This window comes from Neoarius graeffei, chromosome 10 (assembly GCF_027579695.1).
Source record: "Neoarius graeffei isolate fNeoGra1 chromosome 10, fNeoGra1.pri, whole genome shotgun sequence".
Lineage (NCBI taxonomy): Eukaryota > Metazoa > Chordata > Actinopteri > Siluriformes > Ariidae > Neoarius > Neoarius graeffei.
The window spans coordinates 3,676,032-3,698,123 of NC_083578.1; the positions used below are offsets into that span (position 1 = coordinate 3,676,032).

Sequence of the window (22,092 nt, forward strand, 5' to 3'; positions counted from 1 at the left end):
GAGAATGGCCCGTATACAGTGATGTGCAAAAGTCTTAGGCACATGTAAAGAAATGCTGTAGACCAAAAATGGCTGAAAATTAATTAAATGAAATGTTTCATCATAAAAAATGTGATGACCTTGTGACGTGTCCAGGGTGTACCCCGCCTCTCGCTCATAGCCAGCTGGAATAGGCTCCAGCTTACCCACAATCCTGTATAGGATAAGTAGTTATGGTTAATGGATGGATGGATGTTTCTACATAAAAAAATACTATAAACGGTAATCAGTAAGCCATAATAAATGAAACAAAGTCTATATTTGGTGTGAGATGACCCTTTGCTTGAAAAAAGAAAAAAATATCTGTCTCAGGTCCAGTGAGTGCAGTTTAATAAGGAAATGAGCTGTAGGTTTTACTGAGCATCTTATAGAACCAGCCATTGCTCTTCTGGACACTTTAGCCAGCATCTCACTGGGCTGCGACAACCTGTGACTAGTTGGAGACACGACAATTGCGATAAAATATGCGAATTCAGCTCTCACACTTCCTGCCTCACGGAAACTGACTTGAGAAGGGTTCGTGATGGCTTTGTGACACCAGCAACGCATTTGCGGCTATTTTGAGAGAAATTTTGTTGCACAAATTTTTTGAACATGTTCAAAATTTCAGCGACAAAGGAGCGACACTTTGCGACTCATGCGAGGAAATTGAGAAGCCCCGCGAATGTTTCAAGACACTTTTGAAACTCTCTCGCGAATGATGTTCGCAATTTGTCGCAAGCTGTCGCAGCCCAGTGAGATACTGGCTTTTGACTGTCACACTCGCTTCTTCATTTTACACCAAAACCCAGTAGCCTTCATTATGTTTTCTTTTTTAATCTGAAAAGTGCGCTCTTATGGAATATGCTGCTCAGGTACAAACAATTTTTTTTTCCTGTAACATTTAATTTTGTGCTGGGGAAAAAAAACAACCTTTGGACTGTAAAATGTTTTTGTACTGATTCACTAATGTAGAAGTCATAAAATAGAAATCTATAACAAAGATTTTATATATATATATATATATATATATATATATATATATATATATATATATATATATATATATATAGGGAGCCTAATACTTTTGCACAATACTGTATATTCAAAATATTTTTCAGCTGTTCAGATCCTTTTTTTTTGTTCATAGCTTCCATACCTCCATCTCAAAACAAATAAATGTGTTCCTCTGCAAAACTTGAAAGGTGGAATTGTACTTTATTGATTTATTTACAAGAAATCATGTTTCCATTAATTATTAGCTACATTTGCTTCTTAGCTTCGTTTTAATCATCACTCTGATTTTGGCTTTGTGTTTACACTGTGTTTATGATGTAGGCGTGATTCAGAAGATTTCAAGCGACTCTCCTATAACAGTTATGATGCACACAATTACATTTGAGAATTCACTAACAACGTTTAAGCGCGGACTGGCATATGACGGAATGGTAATTATATTTTTGACCATTAAAATAAATCGTTTTCATCAGCATTTTGTGTAGGTTTTGATAAACAAACATAAAAGCACTCAGCTAGGAACGTTGCTGACTGCTAGCTTTGTCTCATTATGTAGCAAGCTGAGAAAGTGTCAGCCTAATCTCAGCCTAAATTCTATATTGTGCTCCAGGAGGTGAACTATTTAATCATGTCTTTAAAACCATTACACAGTGTCATTAAGTTATCTGATGTTTGGATGACCATCAATTTAATGAAATCTAGTAGATGATTATGCAAACTAGGCTATCGAATGAACATCAAGTAAACCAGTTTACTACATAATTAAATCCAGAACATCAGTTTGTGACTTAATATTGTGTAAACTACTTTATTAAAAAAGCAGCATTTGTGTGTGTGTGTGTGTGTGTGAAGCATTTTGAAGCCATTTTCCTCTCCATGACAGTTTAAGATGACATTGTTTCTGATCTTTCTTTCCTTCTTCATTAGATTAAACTGACCGACCCAAAGTCCAATCCTCTAAGAAGGAAAATAGTGTATGTGACTGCAACTTATGGTAATAAAAGTTCAGTCCAGAAGCTGCTTACCAATGACCAAGGGCTCTCTCAGTTTTCCTTCAACACTAAACCTTGGACTTCAGAGAAAGTCGTTTTAAAGGTGTGTGAAGTCTTAATACTTTTTCCTTCTTTTTCTTTTTCTCCTTTTTTTGAATGAACCCTCATGCTATGTTCATGTGAAATAAGAAGCCCATGTCCATCTGAGATGTCATTCCCTTATATTTTGCTGAAGTTAATATGACAAAAAAAATCTTGTTATAAAACTGAGAATTCAGTAGCACTGTGATATTCAGATATATCATGTTAGAGTATCTTATTTTTCAGTTTTTCTTTCATTTTTTTATTTTACATAGGCACGGACTGAAATGGAAAACAATCCAACTTTATTCATGCTATATAAGCGCAAACCACACTACCCTACAGCCATGCTCTTGCTTAAGGCTTTCTTTTCTGAGAGCCAGAGTTTTATTCAACTGAAGAGCAGCTTGAAGCCTTTCAGCTGTAATACAAATGCGATCATCAAGGCTGAGTACAGGATCCAGGAGAGTGCACTCAGACCACAGCAGAGCACCTTGACCTTCTACTACATGGTGTGTTTGGCTATCACTATCGCATTATAACATGGGATTAAAATCAAGAAACATTGCGGAATGAAAATACTTTTACTGTATTAATTTGTTTTAAAGGTCCCATGGCATGAAATTTTCACTTTCTGAGGTTTTTTAACGTTAACATGAGTTCCTCTGACCTTCTTAAGTCACCCCAGTGGCTAGAAATGTCATAATGTGTAAACCAAACTATGCCCAACATTTGAGAATGGCGCGTCAAAATGGCGCGTTGATAGGCTCTTCCCTTTACTACGTCAGCAAGGAAGATGATCCCCACGCCCCTCCTCTGGATACCCACCCACTGTATGGATTGCCCGTCCTACCAAGCCTACTGCGCATGTGCGAAATCCAGGAGGGTAGGAAAATTCAATAGTAGTTTTGTCCTACCGATCAGCTGGGCTGATAGAAAATCGGTGAGTATTTCACGCATGTGCTGATTTTTATGTTTTGTGCGTATTGGTCGAGTCTTTGGCCGAGTCAAATAATTTGTAATGACTTGTTTTGTATAATAAAACAGTCTGTATGAGAACTTGCTAATTGTAATGACGTCATGTGTTCTGCGCATGCGCAGTAGGCTTCGTGCGTGCGCAGTAGGCTTCGCGCGTGCGCAGTAGGCTTGGTAGGACAAATCGAAGAGGTAGGATAACTTTACACCACCTATGTGAGTGAAACATGGAAATTGCGCTGCATCCTTGCCACATCAGCCACAAACACCGAACAAGTAAGTGTATAACTGTTAAGTCGTTTTGCCGTGGTTTAAAATTGGTGCGTTAGCCTAGCAATGGCTACATTAGCTGTGCAGCTAACCGCTGCCTGCAGTTAGCCAGGTAGCATGCCCGCAGCTTGGTCAAGCCCCGCCCCATCCCCCCATGGCCCGCCTCCATGCTTCTCATTAGCAAAACGACGCACTGGGAAAAGGGCTGAAATGGGGCTTTCTCCCAGGAAGCTATATCTACCTGCCAAGGGTTCATTTCGAGAAAGGCTGCGGATATAACATCCGGAAGCCTCCACGAGCCCGTTTAAAGCATCAACAAACCACCATGCCATGGGTCCTTTAAGTGATGGTTACCTGAGGATAAAATGAGTGAAAATGAGTACTTACTCAAAGACTTTTATACTCTTACATTTTCATATGAAATTGTTTTTTTACAAGTTTCAAACATCATAAATTATTTTTCTGTACCTGGAAATATCATTTAATGTGTTATAATTTATGCATCTTCATTTTAATTTGTCTAGGTGATGAATAAAGGACATTTAGTTCAAGAAGGACAGATTATAGAAGCCATTAACCCTGGAACAGGTTCATTAACATTACACCATCCATAAACTCCAAAGTCCCCACAACTGATGCAACACATGTACTTTTCTCATGAAACTTTGATATTAACAATACAGCTGACGTTTTTTTATTTGGCTCTGTTTTGAAGATTTTTTTTTTTAATTCTTGTCCCGCTAATATGAACCCCTAAACGGTGCTGCACTGGTGGCCGATGCACATTAACTCTTTGTTTTTTTCATAGAGCACAGAGGTGAACTGGTGATTACTCTGCAGAAGATGCTAAAGGTAACCCCTGTTGCTCAGGTGGCCGTGTATACAATCCTTCCCAGTGGTGAGGTCATGGCAGACAGCATGAACTTCCCCATTGAGCCGTGTTTGTCAAACAAGGTCAGAAATCAACCTTAAAAGAAGTCTGTCTTTTTTTATACCAATGTTTAACAGTCAATAAAAGACATTTTCTGTACAGACTAATCAGCTGACACACACACAATATATACAGTGGGGCAAAAAAGTATTTAGTCAGTCACCAATTGTGTAAGTTCTCCCACTTAAAAAGATGAGAGAGGCCTGTAATTTTCATCATAGGTATACCTCAACTATGAGAGGCAAAATGAGAAAAAAAAATCCAGAAAATCACATTGTCTGATTTTTAAAGAATTTATTTGCAAATTATGGTGGAAAATAAGTATTTGGTCAATAACAAAAGTTCATCTCAATACTTTGTTATACACCCTTTGTTGGCAATGACAGAGGTCAAACGTTTTCTGTAAGTCTTCACAAGGTTTTCACACACTGTTGCTGGTATTTTGGTCCATTCCTCCATGCAGATCTCCTCTAGAGCAGTGATGTTTTGGGGCTGTTGCTGGGCAACATGGACTTTCAACTCCCTCCAAAGATTTTCTATGGGGTTGAGATCTGGAGACTGGCTAGGCCACTCCAGGACCTTGAAATGCTTCTTACGAAGCCACTCCTTCGTTGCCCGGGCAGTGTGTTTGGGATCATTGTCATGCTGAAAGACCCAGCCATGTTTCATCTTCAATGCCCTTGCTGATGGAAGGAGGTTTTCACTCAAAATCTCATGATACATGGCCCCATTCATTCTTTCCTTTACACGGATCAGTCGTCCTGGTCCCTTTGCAGAAAAACAGCCCCAAAGCATGATGTTTCCACCCCCATGCTTCACAGTAGGTATGGTGTTCTTTGGATGCAACTCAGCATTCTTTCTTCTCCAAACACGACAAGTTGAGTTTTTACCAAAAAGTTATATTTTGGTTTCATCTGACCATATGACATTCTCCCAATCCTCTTCTGGATTATCCAAATGCTCTCTAGCAAACTTCAGATGGGCCTGGACATGTACTGGCTTAAGCAGGGGGCACTGCAGGATTTGAGTCCCTGGCGGTGTAGTGTGTTACTGATGGTAGCCTTTGTTACTTTGGTCCCAGCTCTCTGCAGGTCATTCACTAGGTCCTCCTGTGTGGTTCTGGGATTTTTGCTCACCATTCTTGTGATCATTTTGACCCCACGGGGTGAGATCTTGCGTGGAGCCCCAGATCGAGGGAGATTATCAGTGGTCTTGTATGTCTTCCATTTTCTAATAATTGCTCCCACAGTTGATTTCTTCACACCAAGCTGCTTACCCATTGCAGATTCAGTCTTCCCAGCCTGGTGCAGGTCTACAATTTTGTTTCTGGTGTCCTTTGACAGCTCTTTGGTCTTGGCCATAGTGGAGTTTGGAGTGTGACTGTTTGAGGTTATGGACAGGTGTCTTTTATACTGATAATGAGTTCAAACAGGTGCCATTAATACAGGTAACGAGTGGAGGACAGAGGAGCCTCTTAAAGAAGTTGTTACAGGTCTGTGAGAGCCAGAAATCTTGCTTGTTTGTAGGTGACCAAATACTTATTTTACCGAGGAATTTACCAATTAATTCATTAAAAATCCTACAATGTGATTTCCTGGATTCTTTCCCCCCATTCTGTCTCTCATAGTTGAAGTGTACCTATGATGAAAATTACAGGCCTCTCTCATCTTTTTAAGTGGGAGAACTTGCACAATTGGTGGCTGACTAAATACTTTTTTGCCCCACTGTGTATATATATATATATATATATATATATATAAGGCGGCACAGCGGTGTAGTGGTTAGCACTGTTGCCTCACAGCAAGAAGGTCCGGGTTCGAGCCCCGTGGCCGGCGAGGGCCTTTCTTTCTGGAGTTTGCATGTTCTTCCCATGTCCACATGGGTTTCCTCCGGGTGCTCTGGTTTCCCCCACAGTCCAAAGACATGCAGGTTAGGTTAACTGGTGACTCTAAAGGTCCTTTTCCACTACCCTTTTTCAGCTTGCTTCAGCTCACTTTAGCCTGACACGGCTCGCGTTTCGACTACCCCAAAGCAGCATGACTCAGCTCACTTCAGCCTCACTCAGCACCCAAAACTCGCACCGTTTTGCAGCGAGGCTGAAGTGAGCCAAACCGTGCTGAGTGGGGCTAGGGGCATGAGGAGACACTCCCCTGTGCACTGATTGGTGAGGAGGCGTGTCCTCACATGCCCACACATGCCCCGCGAGCACGCTGGGAACCACCAGGTCGTGAGACTACCGCTTAAAAAGTCACTGATGTCACTGTTTGCACCGCCGAACGACATCACGTGACGTCCACCCACTTTCGCTATCTCCACCCAATGTGTCCACCCACTTCCAGCCAGCACGGTTCAGCACGGTTTTCATTTCATTTATTTCATTTATAGTTTATTTGGCAGGGACAATGCAGTGCACATTATTACAAACATGATGTGGCAAAGCCATGACAAAACTTGTAGATGTGAATACATAGGAGGTTTGTAGCCAAATGGCTAGTTTGCAACCCCTGTCCCTGATCAGGCTACCTATTATAATAAAATATCACATTAAACAAAAATTATACAGATATATGCTATTTTAAAACATGCTTGCTATAGCATAAAAACCTTATACCAAAAAATAAACAACACAGATAAACAAAAAAGATAAACAACACCACTTGTGTATACAGACAGTATATGGTGTGTGTGTGTGTGTGTGTGTGTGTGTGTATATTATCTATTACCTGTCCTGATGGCTGCATTTTTGGTTTGCCTTAAGAAATTGTTTTACTTTTTTGTTAAATATTTTAGGCTCAGTCTGTGTTTTTATTTCCGATGGTAAGTCGTTCCAGAAATTTGTCCCAAGTATTGAAAAACTTGATTGGCCAAAACTGGTTTTACGCCCCTCTGCTATACAGTTGCCATTCACTGCTCCCCTGGTGGCTACCCTTCTTGTACTTATTTTTATTACAAAAGGGCATAGTACAGCAGGAGCAAGGTTATTTACACATTTAAAAATTAGTTTAAGAAAAGAAAACTTCATAAAATTCTCAAAACTTAAGAAGTTATATTTCTTCACTATTAAGCAATGATGCCACATTATTGGTTTGTGATCCAATATTTTTAGTGCCTGTTTGTATAATGATAGAATAGGTTTCATTGTTGTCTGGGAGGCTTGGCTCCATACAGTAATGCAGTAAGACAGATGAGAAAGTATCATGGCATGAAAGAACAATAAGGCTGCCTTAGTGGGTATGTGATGCCTTATCATTCTAAAACAGTTCAGGTTTGTTCGGAGTGTCGAAGTGAGTTTCTTAATATGTTTATTAAATTTAAGCTGAGAATCTAAAATGATACCTAAAAATTTAAATTCGTTAACTTCATCTATAGTGTCCTGGTCTATTCTGATAGAACAGGTGGCTTTCCCTCTTATAGAAAAGCACATAGATACAGTCTTTTTAATGTTGAGAGTGAGATGATTGTCTTTAAGCCAGCAGGATACATCTTCCATCTCCTTAGTTAAAATTTCAGCTGCTATACTTGGTGTTCTGGCTGACACATAAATAACTGTGTCGTCAGCATACATTTGGCAATTAGCTGACTGACAACAGGTAGGTAGGTCATTTATATATAAACTGAAAAGCAGAGGCCCCAAAACTGAGCCCTGCGGAATGCCCATAGTTGATGTTAACGGCAGTGAAAGTTCAGTATTTACCTTGACCCTTTGTTCTCTGTGCTCCAGATATGATGCAAACCAGTCTATAGCATGTTTAGAGAGATTAAAATTGATGAGTTTGTTCAGGAGTATGTTGTGGTTGACCGTATCAAAAACTTTTTTGAGGTCTATAAATACAGCCCCCACAACATTACCCCTGTCCAAACTCCTCTTAATATTCTCTGTAAGATAACAGTTAGCCATTTCTGTTGAGTATCCTGGTCTAAAACCAAACTGTTTGTTATTAATAAGTCCATTACTCTCAAGATGGTCTATTAGCTGCTCTGTAACAATTTTCTCTAGAATTTTAGAAAGAGCAGGCAATATAGAGATTGGTCTGTAGTTACATGCCTGATCTTTAGCACCAGATTTAAAAATTGGTGTTATGATGGCTTGTTTCCAGCTCTGTGGAAATTTGCCTACTCTGATGGATAGGTTTATCAAATGTGTTAAGGGTTTTGCCAGGACATAACAGTGAGCTTTAATAAAGGCAGTATCAAGCCCAAATGCGTCCTTTGCTTTTGACACATTTAGTCTGTTAATAACCTTAAGTATATCTTCCTGACTCACCTCCTTAATTTGGAAGAGCATTGAAGGCTCTGATATTGTAGACAGCGAAAGAATTGCTGGTTCAAAATTCTCTGCTAACTCCTCTACTGACCTTATAAAGAAATTATTAAATTCATTTGCAATAGCAGAATAATCTGTGCTACTAACACCATTCACTTCTAGTTCTCTAATTATTTTTTGTTCACTAAATTTAAGTTTAGTGAGACTGCTGTTTGGTAAGCTTTCTGGCTACCATTATCATGTTGTGGTCAGAGAGCCCTGTTAAAAGATTATATATTCTTGTAATTCGCTCAGGTCTGTTAGTGACAATCAAATCTATCATAGTTTTACTTGTTCGAGTCACCCTTGTTGGGCCCTTTACCATTTGCTGTAGACCGTGTTTTAGTAATAGTCTTTTTAATTTATTCCTGTGACTTTTATCTAGCCAGTTAATATTAAAATCACCAAGAAAAATAGATTCAGTGTGGCTTTTAAGATGTTTAAAAACTTTGTTCAAATCATCATAAAATGAAACCCCATGAGATGGTGGATTATACAAAACTACAATATTAAAATTCATCTTCACTGATAGAACAACATTTACAGCTGTACATTCTAAAGATGTATCAAGTTTCACTTCATTACATTTCCAATTATCTCTCACATAAATTAATACCCCCCCTCCACCCCTATCAACTCTGTCCTTCCTATAACATGTGTAGCCGGGTACATCAATCATGCTGGTCGGAATGTTTCTGTGCAACCAAGTCTCGGTTAGGGCTAAAAAAATCCAGGTTGGAATCTATTAAAAGATGTTGAATTTGATCATATTTCGGCAGTACACTCCGAATGTTCAAATGCGCGCCCAAAATGCCCTTTGGTTTAGATGACGGTTCCCAGATTACCCTTGCATGGTTTACCGTCTGAAAGAATCTGAGTTCTTGCTGTTTTTTCTCTGATTAGGCGATGTTCCCGCTGTCATGTGGAACACCCGCTGGCCCGACGAGTGCTTCCATCACCGACCCAGAGCACGGTTTCCACCTGAACGGTCCATCCGCTACTCCCTCCTGGGAAAGGCTCGCAGATGGGCCAGGATTTAATTGTACATCCCCAGCCAGAAGAATCAAAATCAAAAGTACATTGAGATTGTACCGGAGGTCTGTTCTCCGGCCATTTAATTTCCCCAACATGCGGCGACGACTACTACAACAACCAAATTGCGTGATGCACAGGTGCATAGCAGAGTTTGTTTGTTTGTTTAACTTTCCGCGATGGGGACGACGATCAAGTTGATTTGTAATGAGGTAGATAGTAAATTGTCCATAACCAAAGAAGTTCAATGGCTGTGTTTCATTAGTGTTTACCTGCTGTATGTCGGCTTGGTCCTTTTGTTTAATTTTATTATAGGGTAGGCCAGGCGGTGGTAGTGTCCACAGCAAAAGCCAACAGCAGAGCAGTAGTGCACAAACATTTCTTTCCTCTTTATGATTATGGAGTATCTGTTGTCTATTCTTTTTTATCGAACCAAAGTATCCTAGACAAAATGCAAAGGCTATGCTGCCAATTAAAAGAAAAATAATTAAATAAAAAAGGGTTTGAGTGGAGCCTGACAAACCACTCAACCCTTCGGCAGCCATCTTGAATTTAGACTTGTTACTTCCTACTTCCTGTGAGCTTGTAGACTTCACAGAAGGTTGTAGTCGAAATGCAACGCCAACAGCCCCACTCAGCTCCACTCAGCCCAACTCAGCACGGCACGGCTCAGCCCAACTCAGCCACGTTGGTAGTGGAAAAGGGCCATAAATTGACCGTAGGTGTGAATGGTTGTCTGTGTCTCTGTGTGTTGGCCCTGTGATGACCTGGCGACTTGTCCCCCACCTCTCACCCATAGTCAGCTGGGATAGGCTCCAGCTCACCTGTGACTCTGTAGAACAGGATAAGCAGCTACCAGAGCATTTTTTAAGGATTTTCCACTAGGAGACCAACTGGTCTGGGCAATACAATCAGAGGCCCCAGAGTCCATGCAGCTGCACCGCTGCGGCATATTCTGTGATGCAAATTGATTGATTGATTGACTGATTGACTGATTGATTGTTTTATTCCGAACAGTAAAGAAGATATAAAACATGCAAAAAAACCAAAAAAATAAAAAATGTAATCATCAAAACATCGTCATAAACAGAATAGCGTAGCCACAAGGCAATAACATAATAATGTTCGGAAAGGATTAGGAAGAAGTAAATAACTTATTAAATCCTAACCCTCTATACCACCGTTAATCAAACATCACTTTCCACCATAATAAACTATATATACAAAAGAAAGCAAAATCAACAACAACAAAAAAAACATACCAGCATACCAAGACATACTAACATGGTATAATATCGCCCAAATCAAATCATATATATACACAATACTTATGCTATGCATATATACACACATACAATACATATATACAGTACATGCATATACAGTGGTGCTTGAAAGTTTGTGAACCCTTTAGAATTTTCTATATTTCTGCATAAATACGACCTAAAACATCATCAGATTTTCACACAAGTCCTAAAAGTAGATAAAGAGAACCCAGTTAAACAAATGAGACAAAAATATTATACTTGGTTATTTATTTATTGAGGAAAATTATCTAATATTACATATCTGTGAGTGGCAAAAGTATGTGAACCTCTAGGATTAGCAGTTAATTTGAAGGTGAAATTAGAGTCAGGTGTTTTCAATCAATGGGATGACAATCAGGTGTGAGTGGGCACCCTGTTTTATTTAAAGAACAGGGATCTATCAAAGTCTGATCTTCACAACACATGTTTGTGGAAGTGTATCATGGCACGAACAAAGGAGATTTCTGAGGACCTCAGAAAAAGCTTTGTTGATGCTCATCAAGCTGGAAAAGGTTACAAAACCATCTCTAAAGAGTTTGGACTCCACCAATCCACAGTTAGACAGACTGTGTACAAATGGAGGAAATTCAAGACCATTGTTACCCTCCCCAGGAGTGGTCGACCAACAAAGATCACTCCAAGAGCAAGGCGTGCAATAGTCGGCAAGGTCATAAAGGACCCAGGGTAACTTCTAAGCAACTGAAGGCCTCTCTCAAATTGGCTAATGTTAATGTTCATGAGTCCACCATCAGGAGAACACTGAACAACAATGGTGTGCATGGCAGGGTTGCAAGGAGAAAGTCACTGCTCTCCAAATAGAACATTGCTGCTCGTCTGCAGTTTGCTAAAGCTCATGTGGACAAGCCAGAAGGCTATTGGAAAAATGTTTTGTGTATGGATAAGACCAAAATAAAACTTTTTGGTTTAAACAAGAAGTGTTTGCTAGGATTCGAACCCGGGTTGCTGGTGTGATAATCCAGCAAACCCCCACTAGGCCACCAGGGGGATGACTCAGTTGCAGAGGCGTGAGGCAAAAGTAGAGTATCAAAAAACAGTTTATTTACACTATGTACAATATTTACAATCCGATGGAAAAAAAAAACCTAAAAGAAAATCCAAAAGCTCAGAGGATAAAAATAAAAATATCCAAAGGGTCAAAGTCCAAAATCCAAATAAGAAAAAAGGCAAAAACTCAAACGCTCAGAAGATCAAAAAGGTCAAAAAACAAAATCCACAAAGTCCAAAAGAAAGAAGCAAAAACCAAGAATACAAAGACACAGGTAAGGTACATGGGACAGAGGGAACTAGCACTAACAGCATAACAAAGGAAAAAGACTCCGTGACAAGGGAACAAACAGAGGGGTATTTATACACAAACTAAATTGAACAAAGGTGACACTAATGAAGACAAAACAGGCAATAAAAACAGACACAAAACACAGGAACAGTGGCGGCCTCTAGAGGCCAAAACAAACATGACAAGAAAAGGAAATTACAGTGGCCTCTAGAGGGCAAAACAGTCCCAGTCCTAACAGGACCCCACCTCTAGGAGCGTCTCCTGACATTCCCAGGGCGATCCGGATGGGCCGAATGGAAGTCCCGACAAAGTTCTTTATCTAAGACGTCCCGAGCGGGAACCCAGCAGTGCTCCTCAGGACCATAGCCCTCCCAGTCCACAAGATATTGGAGGCCCCCGGGAACCCAGCAGGAGTCCAGCAGGTGGCGCACGGTGAACACAGTCTGACCCTGGAAGATGCGGGGGGGCGGGGGGTTCCTAGGGGCAGGGGCATACGTGGATGTCAGTATGGGCCGCAACAGGGAAACATGGAATGTGGAGTTGATCCTTAGCGTACATGGTAACTGGAGCCGGTAGGAGACAGGGTTAACTCTGCCTACAACCTTGAAGGGGCCAATGTAGCGAGGAGCAAGCTTGCGGTTCTCCACCCACAGCGGAAGGTCCTTGGTGGACAGCCAAACCCGCTGCCCAGGGCGGAAAGTGTGGGCAGGTCTCCTATGGCGGTTGGCCTGAGTCTGGTTGGTACTGGAGGTCTGGATGAGTGTCCTCCTGACCTTGCTCCAGGTCTTGCGACACTGTCTCACGTAATGGTTGACCGAGGGCACCCCAGCGTCCTCCTCCTGGTCCGGGAACAGAGGTGGCTGAAACCTGAATTGGCACTGGAACGGCAACAGCTTGGTGGCCGATGACTGCAGGGTGTTGTGGGCGTACTCTGCCCATGGCAGCCAGATGCTCTACGATGTTGGGTTATCCATAGCCAGGCCTCGCAGGGTGGTTTCCAGGTCCTGGTTGAGCCTCTCCGTCTGGCCGTTGGACTGGGGGTGGAACCCAGAGGAGAGGCTGGCAGTGGCCCCGATGCTCTTGCAGAAGCCGTGCCATACTCGGGAGGAGAACTGGGGCCCCCGGTCAGAGACGATGTCCTGAGGGAGACCAAAAACTCGGAAGACATGAGTAAACAACAATTTAGCAGTGTCAAGGGCAGAGGGGAGTTTGCACAGTGGAATAAAGCGGCAGGCCTTGGAGAATCTGTCCACTATGACCAATATGACAGTGTTACCTTGAGACTCGGGGAGACCCGTGATGAAGTCGACCACCACGTGGGACCAGGGATGCCGGGGAATAGGCAGAGGATGCAGGAGACCCTGGGGACACTGTTGTGGATTCTTGGTTCTCGTGCAGACCTCACAGGACAGGATGAATGACCTCACTTCCTTCTCCATGTTAGGCCACCAGAAGCGTCTTTTCAGGAAGTCCAGGGTCCTTCCAGCTCCCAGGTGGGCGGTGAGAGGGAAAGAGTGACTCCACTGGAGAACCTTGGCCCGGACATGACGAGGAACGTACAGGAGGCCCGGTGGCCCTGTCCCAGGATCAGGGTCCCGGCGTTGAGCTTGTCGAACGGTCTCCTCAATACCCCAGCAGACAGGAGCCACAATCCGGGATATAGGGATGATAGGCCCGACTTCACTCTCCCTGTTAGTGGCAGAGAAGAGCCTGGACAGTGTGTCAGGTTTGGTGTTCTTGGAGCCGGGGCGGCACGAGAGGGTGAAGTCAAACCGACGGAAAAACAGGGCCCACCTAGCCTGTCATGGGTTCAGTCTCTTGGCTTGCTGGAGGTACTCCAGGTTCTTGTGGTCAGTCCAAACCAAGAATGGATGTTGCGCTCCCTCCAGCCAGTGCCTCCACTCCTCAAGGGCCAGTTTGACCGCTAGCAGTTCTCAATCCCCCACATCGTACCGGGACTCCGCAGGACTCAGGTGGTGGGAGAAGTAAGCACAGGGGTGCAGCTTTCCTTCCGAATGTTGAGAGAGCACCGCGCCAACACCACTGTCTGAGGCGTCCACCTCCATGATGAATGGTTGGGAGGTGTCCGGAAGGACCAGAATGGGTGCCATGCAGAAGCGGTCCTTGAGGTCTTTGAACGCCTTTTCCGCCTGAGGAGACCAGACATAAGATCCACCTGTCCCTTTGGTGAGGTCCGACATGGGTGCTGCTACAGCACTAAAGTTCCTGATAAATTTGCGGTAGAAGTTAGCAAATCCTAAGAACCGCTGAACCTCTTTGACGGACTTGGGAGTGGGCCAGTCCCGGACAGCCAGGGTCTTGGCTGGGTCCATTTGGAGTTGGCCTGTCCGTACGATAAAACCCAGAAAAGAGACCTCGGGAACATGAAATTCGCATTTCTGGGCCTTGGCGAACAGATTGTTCTGTAGCAGCCTCTGGAGAACCTGGCGGACATGGTGGCGGTGCTCCTGCATAGTCTTGGAAAAGATAAGGATGTCGTCAAGGTAGACAAAAATGTACAGGTTAATCATGTCCCTCAAGACGTCGTTGATTAGGGCCTGAAAAACAGCTGGTGCATTGGTGAGTCTGAAGGGCATCACCTGGTACTCGTAGTGCCCTGACGGGGTGTTAAAGGCGGTCTTCCACTCGTCTCCCTGTCAGATACGGATGAGGTGGTATGCGTTCCGTAGGTCCAACTTGGTGAAGAAGGTGGCGCCTTGGAGCAGGTCGAATGCTGTGGACATCAGTGGAAGGGGATAGCAGTTGTGCACGGTGATCTTGTTCAGGCCCCTATAATCAATACATGGCCGGAGCCCCCCATCCTTCTTGCCGACAAAGCAGAAGCCGGCACCAGCGGGTGAAGTGGAGGGTCGAATGAACCCAGAGACCAGGGCGTTTTTGAGGTATTCCTCCATGGCCTTGCGTTCTGGCTGAGAGAGGGAAAACAGTCTGCCACGAGGAGGGGTAGTCCCAGGGAGCAAGTCAATGGCACAGTCGTAGGCACGGTGCGGAGGAAGAACGGCGGCCCTGCTCTTGCTGAAAACTTCCTTAAGATCCCAGTACTCTGTGGGAACTTGAGATAACTCGGTGAGATCAGGAGGCTTGGCAGGAGACACAGGAGAACTAGAGAGCAGACAAGAGGCATAGCAAGCAGGACCCCACTCCACAACCTGGCTAGTGACCCAGACTATACGAGGGTTGTGGCAGGTAAGCCAAGGGAGACCTAGAATAACTGGGAACTCAGGTGAAGGAATCAGGTGCAGGGATATTTCTTCCTTGTGACCTTGAGACTGGAGAAGTTACTTGGGTGACTCTTCCGTCACCTAAGGCTTGACCATCCAGGGCAGACACAGACAGTGGGACTTCAAGAGGTGCAGTCGGGACATTGATACTTTGGGTGAAGTGAATATCCATAAAGTTTCCAGCTGCCCCTGAGTCTAACAAAGCTTGACAAGAGTGGACGGACTCACCCCAGGAGATGGAGACCAGGATGTAGATTCCTTGGCCAGGGAGTCCAGGAGAGAGGGTAGGCCCCGTCACAACCCTCCCTCGGCTGGACGGGGCGGTCCTTTTCCCGAGAGTTCGGGACATGATGCTCGGAAGTGACCAGGCTTGCCACAGTAGATGCAGCACTTGTCCCTCCTTCTGCGCTCCCTCTCAGATGTGGAGAGGCAAGTACGGCCCACTTGCATGGGTTCTGGACAGTCACTGGAGGAGGTAGACGGGCTCCAGGTAGAGGCAGGGGAGGCTCAGGACTTGGTGGCGTTCTCTCATCCTGTTGTCCAGATGAGTAGAATGTGAGATCAGTGTTTCGAGGTCACTTGGGCATCCGATAGAAGCCAGACCGTCTTTGATGGGGTCAGACAGACCATGGTGGAAGGCTGACACCAGGGCAGTCTCGTTCCATCCACTTACTGCTGCGAGCATCCGGAATGAGATGGCGTAGTCTGCGACGCTTCCCCCTTGCCGGATGGACATGAGCTTTCTGGCTGCGTCTTTACTGATGTCTGCTTGATCGAAGACACGCAGCATCTCCTCAGTAAACAGCTGGAAATCAGAGCACTCAGGTCCCTGTCTCTGCCAGATAGCAGTAGCCCAGGCTCGTGCCTTACCAGCTAACAAGTTTATCACAAAGGCAATTTTGCAGCGATCCGTAGTGTAGGTGGTAGGCTGAAGCTCAAAGGTGAGTTGACATTGTGTAAGGAACTCTCGACACTCACTGTGCTTGCTGTCATACATCTGTGGTGCAGGAAGGCTGGGTTCGTGAGGTGAAGAAGGAAGCATGGCAGGAGGCACTGGAGCAGGAGCGGATGGTGGAGCAGGAGCAGAATCAGGCGGACGAGATGGGGCAGAGAAGTCAGCTGTGCCAGGGTTCTCCCAATCTGCTGAAGCAGTACCTCATGGCGAGCAAGGGTCTCACATTGGCTTGCGAGTGTCCATCCATGAGTGTCCATCCATGAGTGTCCATCCATGAGTGTCCATCCATGAGTGTCCATCCATGAGTGTCCATCCATGAGTGTCCATCCATGAGTGTCCATGGTGCATCCGAGGCGTGTTAACGCAGCCATCATTCCCTGAAGGTTGGCCGGGTAGACAGATGAAGAAGCCTCTACTGAGTCAGTCATGACAGAGTCTTGCTGTTAGGGTTTTGCTGGGATTCGAACCCAGGTTGCTGGTGTGAAAATCCAGCAAACCCCCACTAGGCCACCAGGGGGATGACTCAAGTGCAGAGGCGTGAGGCAAAAGTAGAGTATCAAAAAACAGTTTATTTACACTATGTACAATATTTACAATCCGATGGAAAAAAAAACTAAAAGAAAATCCAAAAGCTCAGAAGATAACAAAAATAAAAATATCCAAAGGGTCAAAGTCCAAAATCCAAATAAGAAAAAAGGCAAAAACTCAAACGCTCAGAAGATCAAAAAGGTCAAAAAACAAAATCCACAAAGTCCAAAAGAAAGAAGCAAAAACCAAGAATACAAAGACACAGGTAAGGTACATGGGACAGAGGGAACTAGCACTAACAGCATAACAAAGGAAAAAGACTCCGTGACAAGGGAACAAACAGAGGGGTATTTATACACAAACTAAATTGAACACAGGTGACACTAATGAAGACAAAACAGGCAATAAAGACAGACACAAAAAACAGGAACAGTGGCGGCTTCTAGAGGCCAAAACAAACATGACAAGAAAAGGAAATAACAGCGGCCTCTAGAGGCCAAAACAGTCCCAGTCCTAACAGTGTTATGTTTGGAGAAAGGAAAACACTGCATTCCAGCATAAGAACCTTATCCCATCTGTGAAACATGGTGGTAGTAGTATCATGGTTTGGGCCTGTTTTGCTGCATCTGGGCCAGGACGGCTTGCCATCATTGATGGAACAATGAATTCTGAATTATACCAGCGAATTCCAAAGGAAAATATTTGTCCATGAACTGAATCTCAAGAGAAGGTGGGTCATGCAGCAAAACAATGACCCTAAGCACACAAGTCGTTCTACCAAAGAATGATTAAAGAAGAATAAAGTGAATGTTTTGGAATGGCCAAGTCAAAGTCCTGACCTTAATCCAATCGAAATGTTGTGGAAGGACCTGAAGCGAGCAGTTCATGTGAGGAAACCCACCAACATCCCAGAGTTGAAGCTGTTCTGTATGGAGGAACGGGCTAAAATTCCTCCAAGCCGGTGTGCAGGACTGATCAACAGTTACCGCAAACGTTTAGTTGCAGTTATTGCTGCACAAGGGGGTCACACCAGATACTGAAAGCAAAGGTTCACATACTTTTGCCACTCACAGATTTGTAATGTTGGATCATTTTCCTCAATAAATAAATGACCAAGTATAATATTTTTGTCTCATTTGTTTAACTGGGTTCTCTTTATCTACTTTTAGGACTTGTGTGAAAATCTGATGATGTTTTAGGTCATATTTATGCAGAAATATAGAAAATTCTAAAGGGTTCACAAACTTTCAAGCACCACTGTACACCTACCTATAACTATACACATCCATACATACACAGACACCCATATCATAATTATGCATGTTATGCTTATATATTATATACAGTTATGCACTATACATACATACATACAGGCACGTGCACACATAGGGCTTTAGGGGTGCTTGAGCCCCTGCCCTTTTTGCCTCGAATTAAATGTTGCCCTTTTAAAATAATAATAATAATCCTAATAATAAATAATACAGTCCTGTTAGAAGTTTAAAACAACGGCGGTACAAAAACTCCACGGCAATCTACCAGTGTTATTGTAATCCGGGGAGAGGGCGCGCGCTGAGCTGCCGCTTCTCTGTCCATTGCTGCTCCGCTCGAGTGCGGACTGAGAGAGGGGGCGCGCGGACGTGAGAAGCTGCTGCGCGCGCTGCCACAATGATAACAGAGGAGACGGACAGTGAGGCAGCTTGAACATGTGAGTTATGGTCTAACAGTTAGCACTTTCAAACTGTATGGACATGACATTTGGGCATTTGTAGGGCTACTGACATTTGTGTGAGTAATTTAAGTCTCTGTAGTTTAATAATCTGCTTGTTAACTGGCGTGACCTGACCTGTTACTGTTCACAATCGATTGCCTCGGCCGTGCTTACATGCAAGTATCAGATATCGTCAGGAAGCTCACATTCTCCTCTTGTATATATAACTAGTCGTCGACCTCTTCCACAACGTGCTCAAATCAAATGTGGGTTATGTTTCAGAAAAAAAAAACAAAAAGCTTGTGAAAAATGTACTCAGAAGCCTATGCAAAGAAGAGAGGCTCTCTGATCTCCTTCTCCTCTCGATTGAAAAAGACATACCCATAAATCACAATGAGGTCATTAATATCTACAGGAACATGGCCCCCAGAAGGTTACTGCTTTAAGGCCCCTGGAATGTTAGGCTTCTACCTTTATGAGAGGAAGGACTGATTTTTATCATTTTGTCCATTAGGCTATTTACTTATTTGTTCAAAGTTCAGGTTTCACTGTTCAATGTTAAATCTTTAACAATAAAAAAGCCTAATAATGCACTAGTGTTTTATTGCTTTGCATGTCTTCCAAGCCTATGATAATGTGAGTGACAATTTTGCTGACACAAAAGAAATGGCAATTGCATATCACTTTCACCAACACAGGACACATAGCTAAGTACTTACCTTCCTATTAGTACATTAATTGTAATTCTACATTTCCATATTTTGGAAAGGACCGGGAAAAAAAAAATCATGCACTTGCTGCCCTTTTTCTGACTTTGAGCCCCTGCCCCTCTATAATCTTGTGCACGTCCCTGCATACATACATACATACATACATACACAAATACTCACTTTTTATATAATATATCTGTATATACTCATACCCACATATATACACTTATATTATCAATAGCATGTTATTGTAATTCCTCCTCCCTATACCTCATAAAGATCTGTTCCTTATACCTTTTTTTGAACTGGTTTATAGTTGTACATTTCATGAGCTCCACATTCAAACTGTTCCATAGCTTTACTCCACAAATAGAGATACTGAACATTTTTAACGTTGTCCTAGCACTGCGAATTTTAAATTTCAATTTCCCACTAAAATTATAGCCCCCCTCTCTATCCGAGAACATTATTTGGATATTCCTTGGTACTTTATAATTCCTTACTTTGTACATTACTAAGGCAGTTTTATATTCTATAATATCCCTGAATTTTAAACATTTTGAATTTAAGAATAATGAATTAGTATGATCTCGGTAACCAGCACTATGAATTATTCTTATAGCTCTTTTTTGAAGTATAGTTATTGCATGAAGCGAACATTTATACGTATTTCCCCACACCACTGAGCAGTAATTTAAGTACGGTAAAACCAGGGAACAGTAAAGAATGCGGAGTGAATTATAGTCCAGGACATGCTTAGCTTTACTCAACACAGATATGCTTCTTGATAGTTTCATTAGGATGTATTTTATATGTGATTTCCAATTAATTGTATCATCTATTATTACCCCAAGACATTTATTATTAGAAACTCTTTCAATATCAACACCATCTACCTGTACATTTATTGCCCTATTTATTTTATAATTATTAACTAACATGATTTTTGTTTTAGACAGATTTAACAGGGATGTGATTTTTCCGCGAATTCGCGGAATTCCGCTTTTTTCACCTCAAAACTTGAAGCAAATTTTTTTTCCGATTTTTCCCTCATCCACATTTGTATCCTATTCGTTCCGACTTTGTTTGAAAGATGGCAGCCTCGGATTTGCATCTTTACGCCTCGATCACGGAGGCTGCCATCTTTCAACTCTTTGTTTGAAGCGAGCTTACGTACAGCTATCTAACAAGTGCGTTCATTGGTTGTTACAGAGCGATGAGCCAATCACATACCTCGTTTCATCTCAATGACGTAATTGCGTAAATGATGTAATTACGTCAATGAGATGAAACGAGGTACGTGATTGGCTCATCGCTCTGTAACAACCAATGAACGCGCTTGTTAGATAGCTGTACGTAAGCTCGCTTCAAACAAAGAGTTGAAAGATGGCAGCCTCCATGATCGAGCGTAAAGATGCAAATCGAGTTAAAGAAATCGATAGAATAGTGAAAAAAAAGTTCCGCTGGGAATGGTTGGAGAAAAACCGCGGCTCGCCTCGGGGCGAATTACGTCACAAGGCGCGGGGCTAGCGGGCCCTGCTCGCACTGGTTCTTTGGGGGTGTGTGTGTGTGTGTGTGAGAGAGAGAGAGAGAGAGAGAGAGAGAGAGTGTGTGAGCGAGAGTGAGAATGTGTGTGTGAGCGAGAGTGTGTGTGTGTGTGTGTGTGTGTGTGTGTGTGAGCGAGCGAGCGAGAGTGTGTGTGTGAGAGTGAGCGAGAGTGTGTGTGTCAGAGTTGCATGTTGACCATTAAATTGGCTTGAATTTGTTAATCATGACAAGTTTTTTCTTGTGTGTTTGCTTGCCATTTTAGTACAATTTTTAAGTCAGAAAACCCCAGAACCCAGGAGCTTCGGGGGGCTTCCCCCCTTGTCCCCCCACCAGGCCGCTGCCCTGGACCAGCTGGGGGCCTGCAGCCCCCAGACCCCCGGCTAAAATTTTCAGATAATTTCACCAGCCCCAAATCACATCCCTGATTTAATGATAATTTATTTCGATCAAACCAACTTTTTAACCTGCACAATTCTGAAGAGATTATGTTTTCTAACTCATGTAAATTTGTTCCAGAACAAAACATATTTGTGTCATCTGCAAATAATACCATCTTAAATATCTTTGATACATTGCACATATCATTTATATAAAGAATAAACAGTTTAGGACCCAATACTGACCCCTGAGGGACACCACAATCAATATTCAAACGAGTTGAGACAGAGTCACCCAACTTCACAAATTGAATCCTGTTGCTCAAATAACTTTTTATCCAATTTAATACAACTCCCTTTATCCCATATCGTTCCATCTTATTAATTAATATATCATGATTAATAGTATCAAAAGCTTTTTGAAGATCAATAAATATCCCAGTGACATGTTTCTTATCATCTATAGAGTTACTGATTTCTTCAATTGATTCCATTAGTGCCATCTCTGTTGATCTATTTGCTCTAAATCCATATTGACTATCACTGAGTAGTTTGTATTTTTCAATGAATTTATCTAATCTGTTATTGAATAGTTTTTCAAGAATTTTGAAGAATTGAGGAAGTAAAGAAACAGGTCTGTAATTTGTGAAGTTGTGTTTGTCCCCAGATTTATACAGTGGAATTACTTTTGCTATTTTCATATTGCTTGGAAATGTACCGGTTTGAAATGACAAGTTACAGATGTATGTTAATGGTTTAGAAATCCCCCCAATAATAGTTTTTACTAGTTTCATATCAGTA

The 22,092-nt window shown here is 42.7% G+C and overlaps 1 protein-coding gene across 1 annotated transcript in view; it reads left to right on the top strand.

The window, feature by feature from the left end:
- The window catches only part of LOC132892687 (alpha-2-macroglobulin-like), a 156,973-nt gene that overhangs the window by 37,817 nt on the left and 97,064 nt on the right, over positions 1–22,092 (top strand). Inside the window, exons 9-11 of the mRNA XM_060930999.1 lie at positions 2,384–2,620; positions 3,878–3,941; positions 4,162–4,307. Coding sequence (XP_060786982.1) covers positions 2,384–2,620; positions 3,878–3,941; positions 4,162–4,307 — 447 coding nt within the window. The remainder of the gene's footprint in view (positions 1–2,383; positions 2,621–3,877; positions 3,942–4,161; positions 4,308–22,092) is intronic.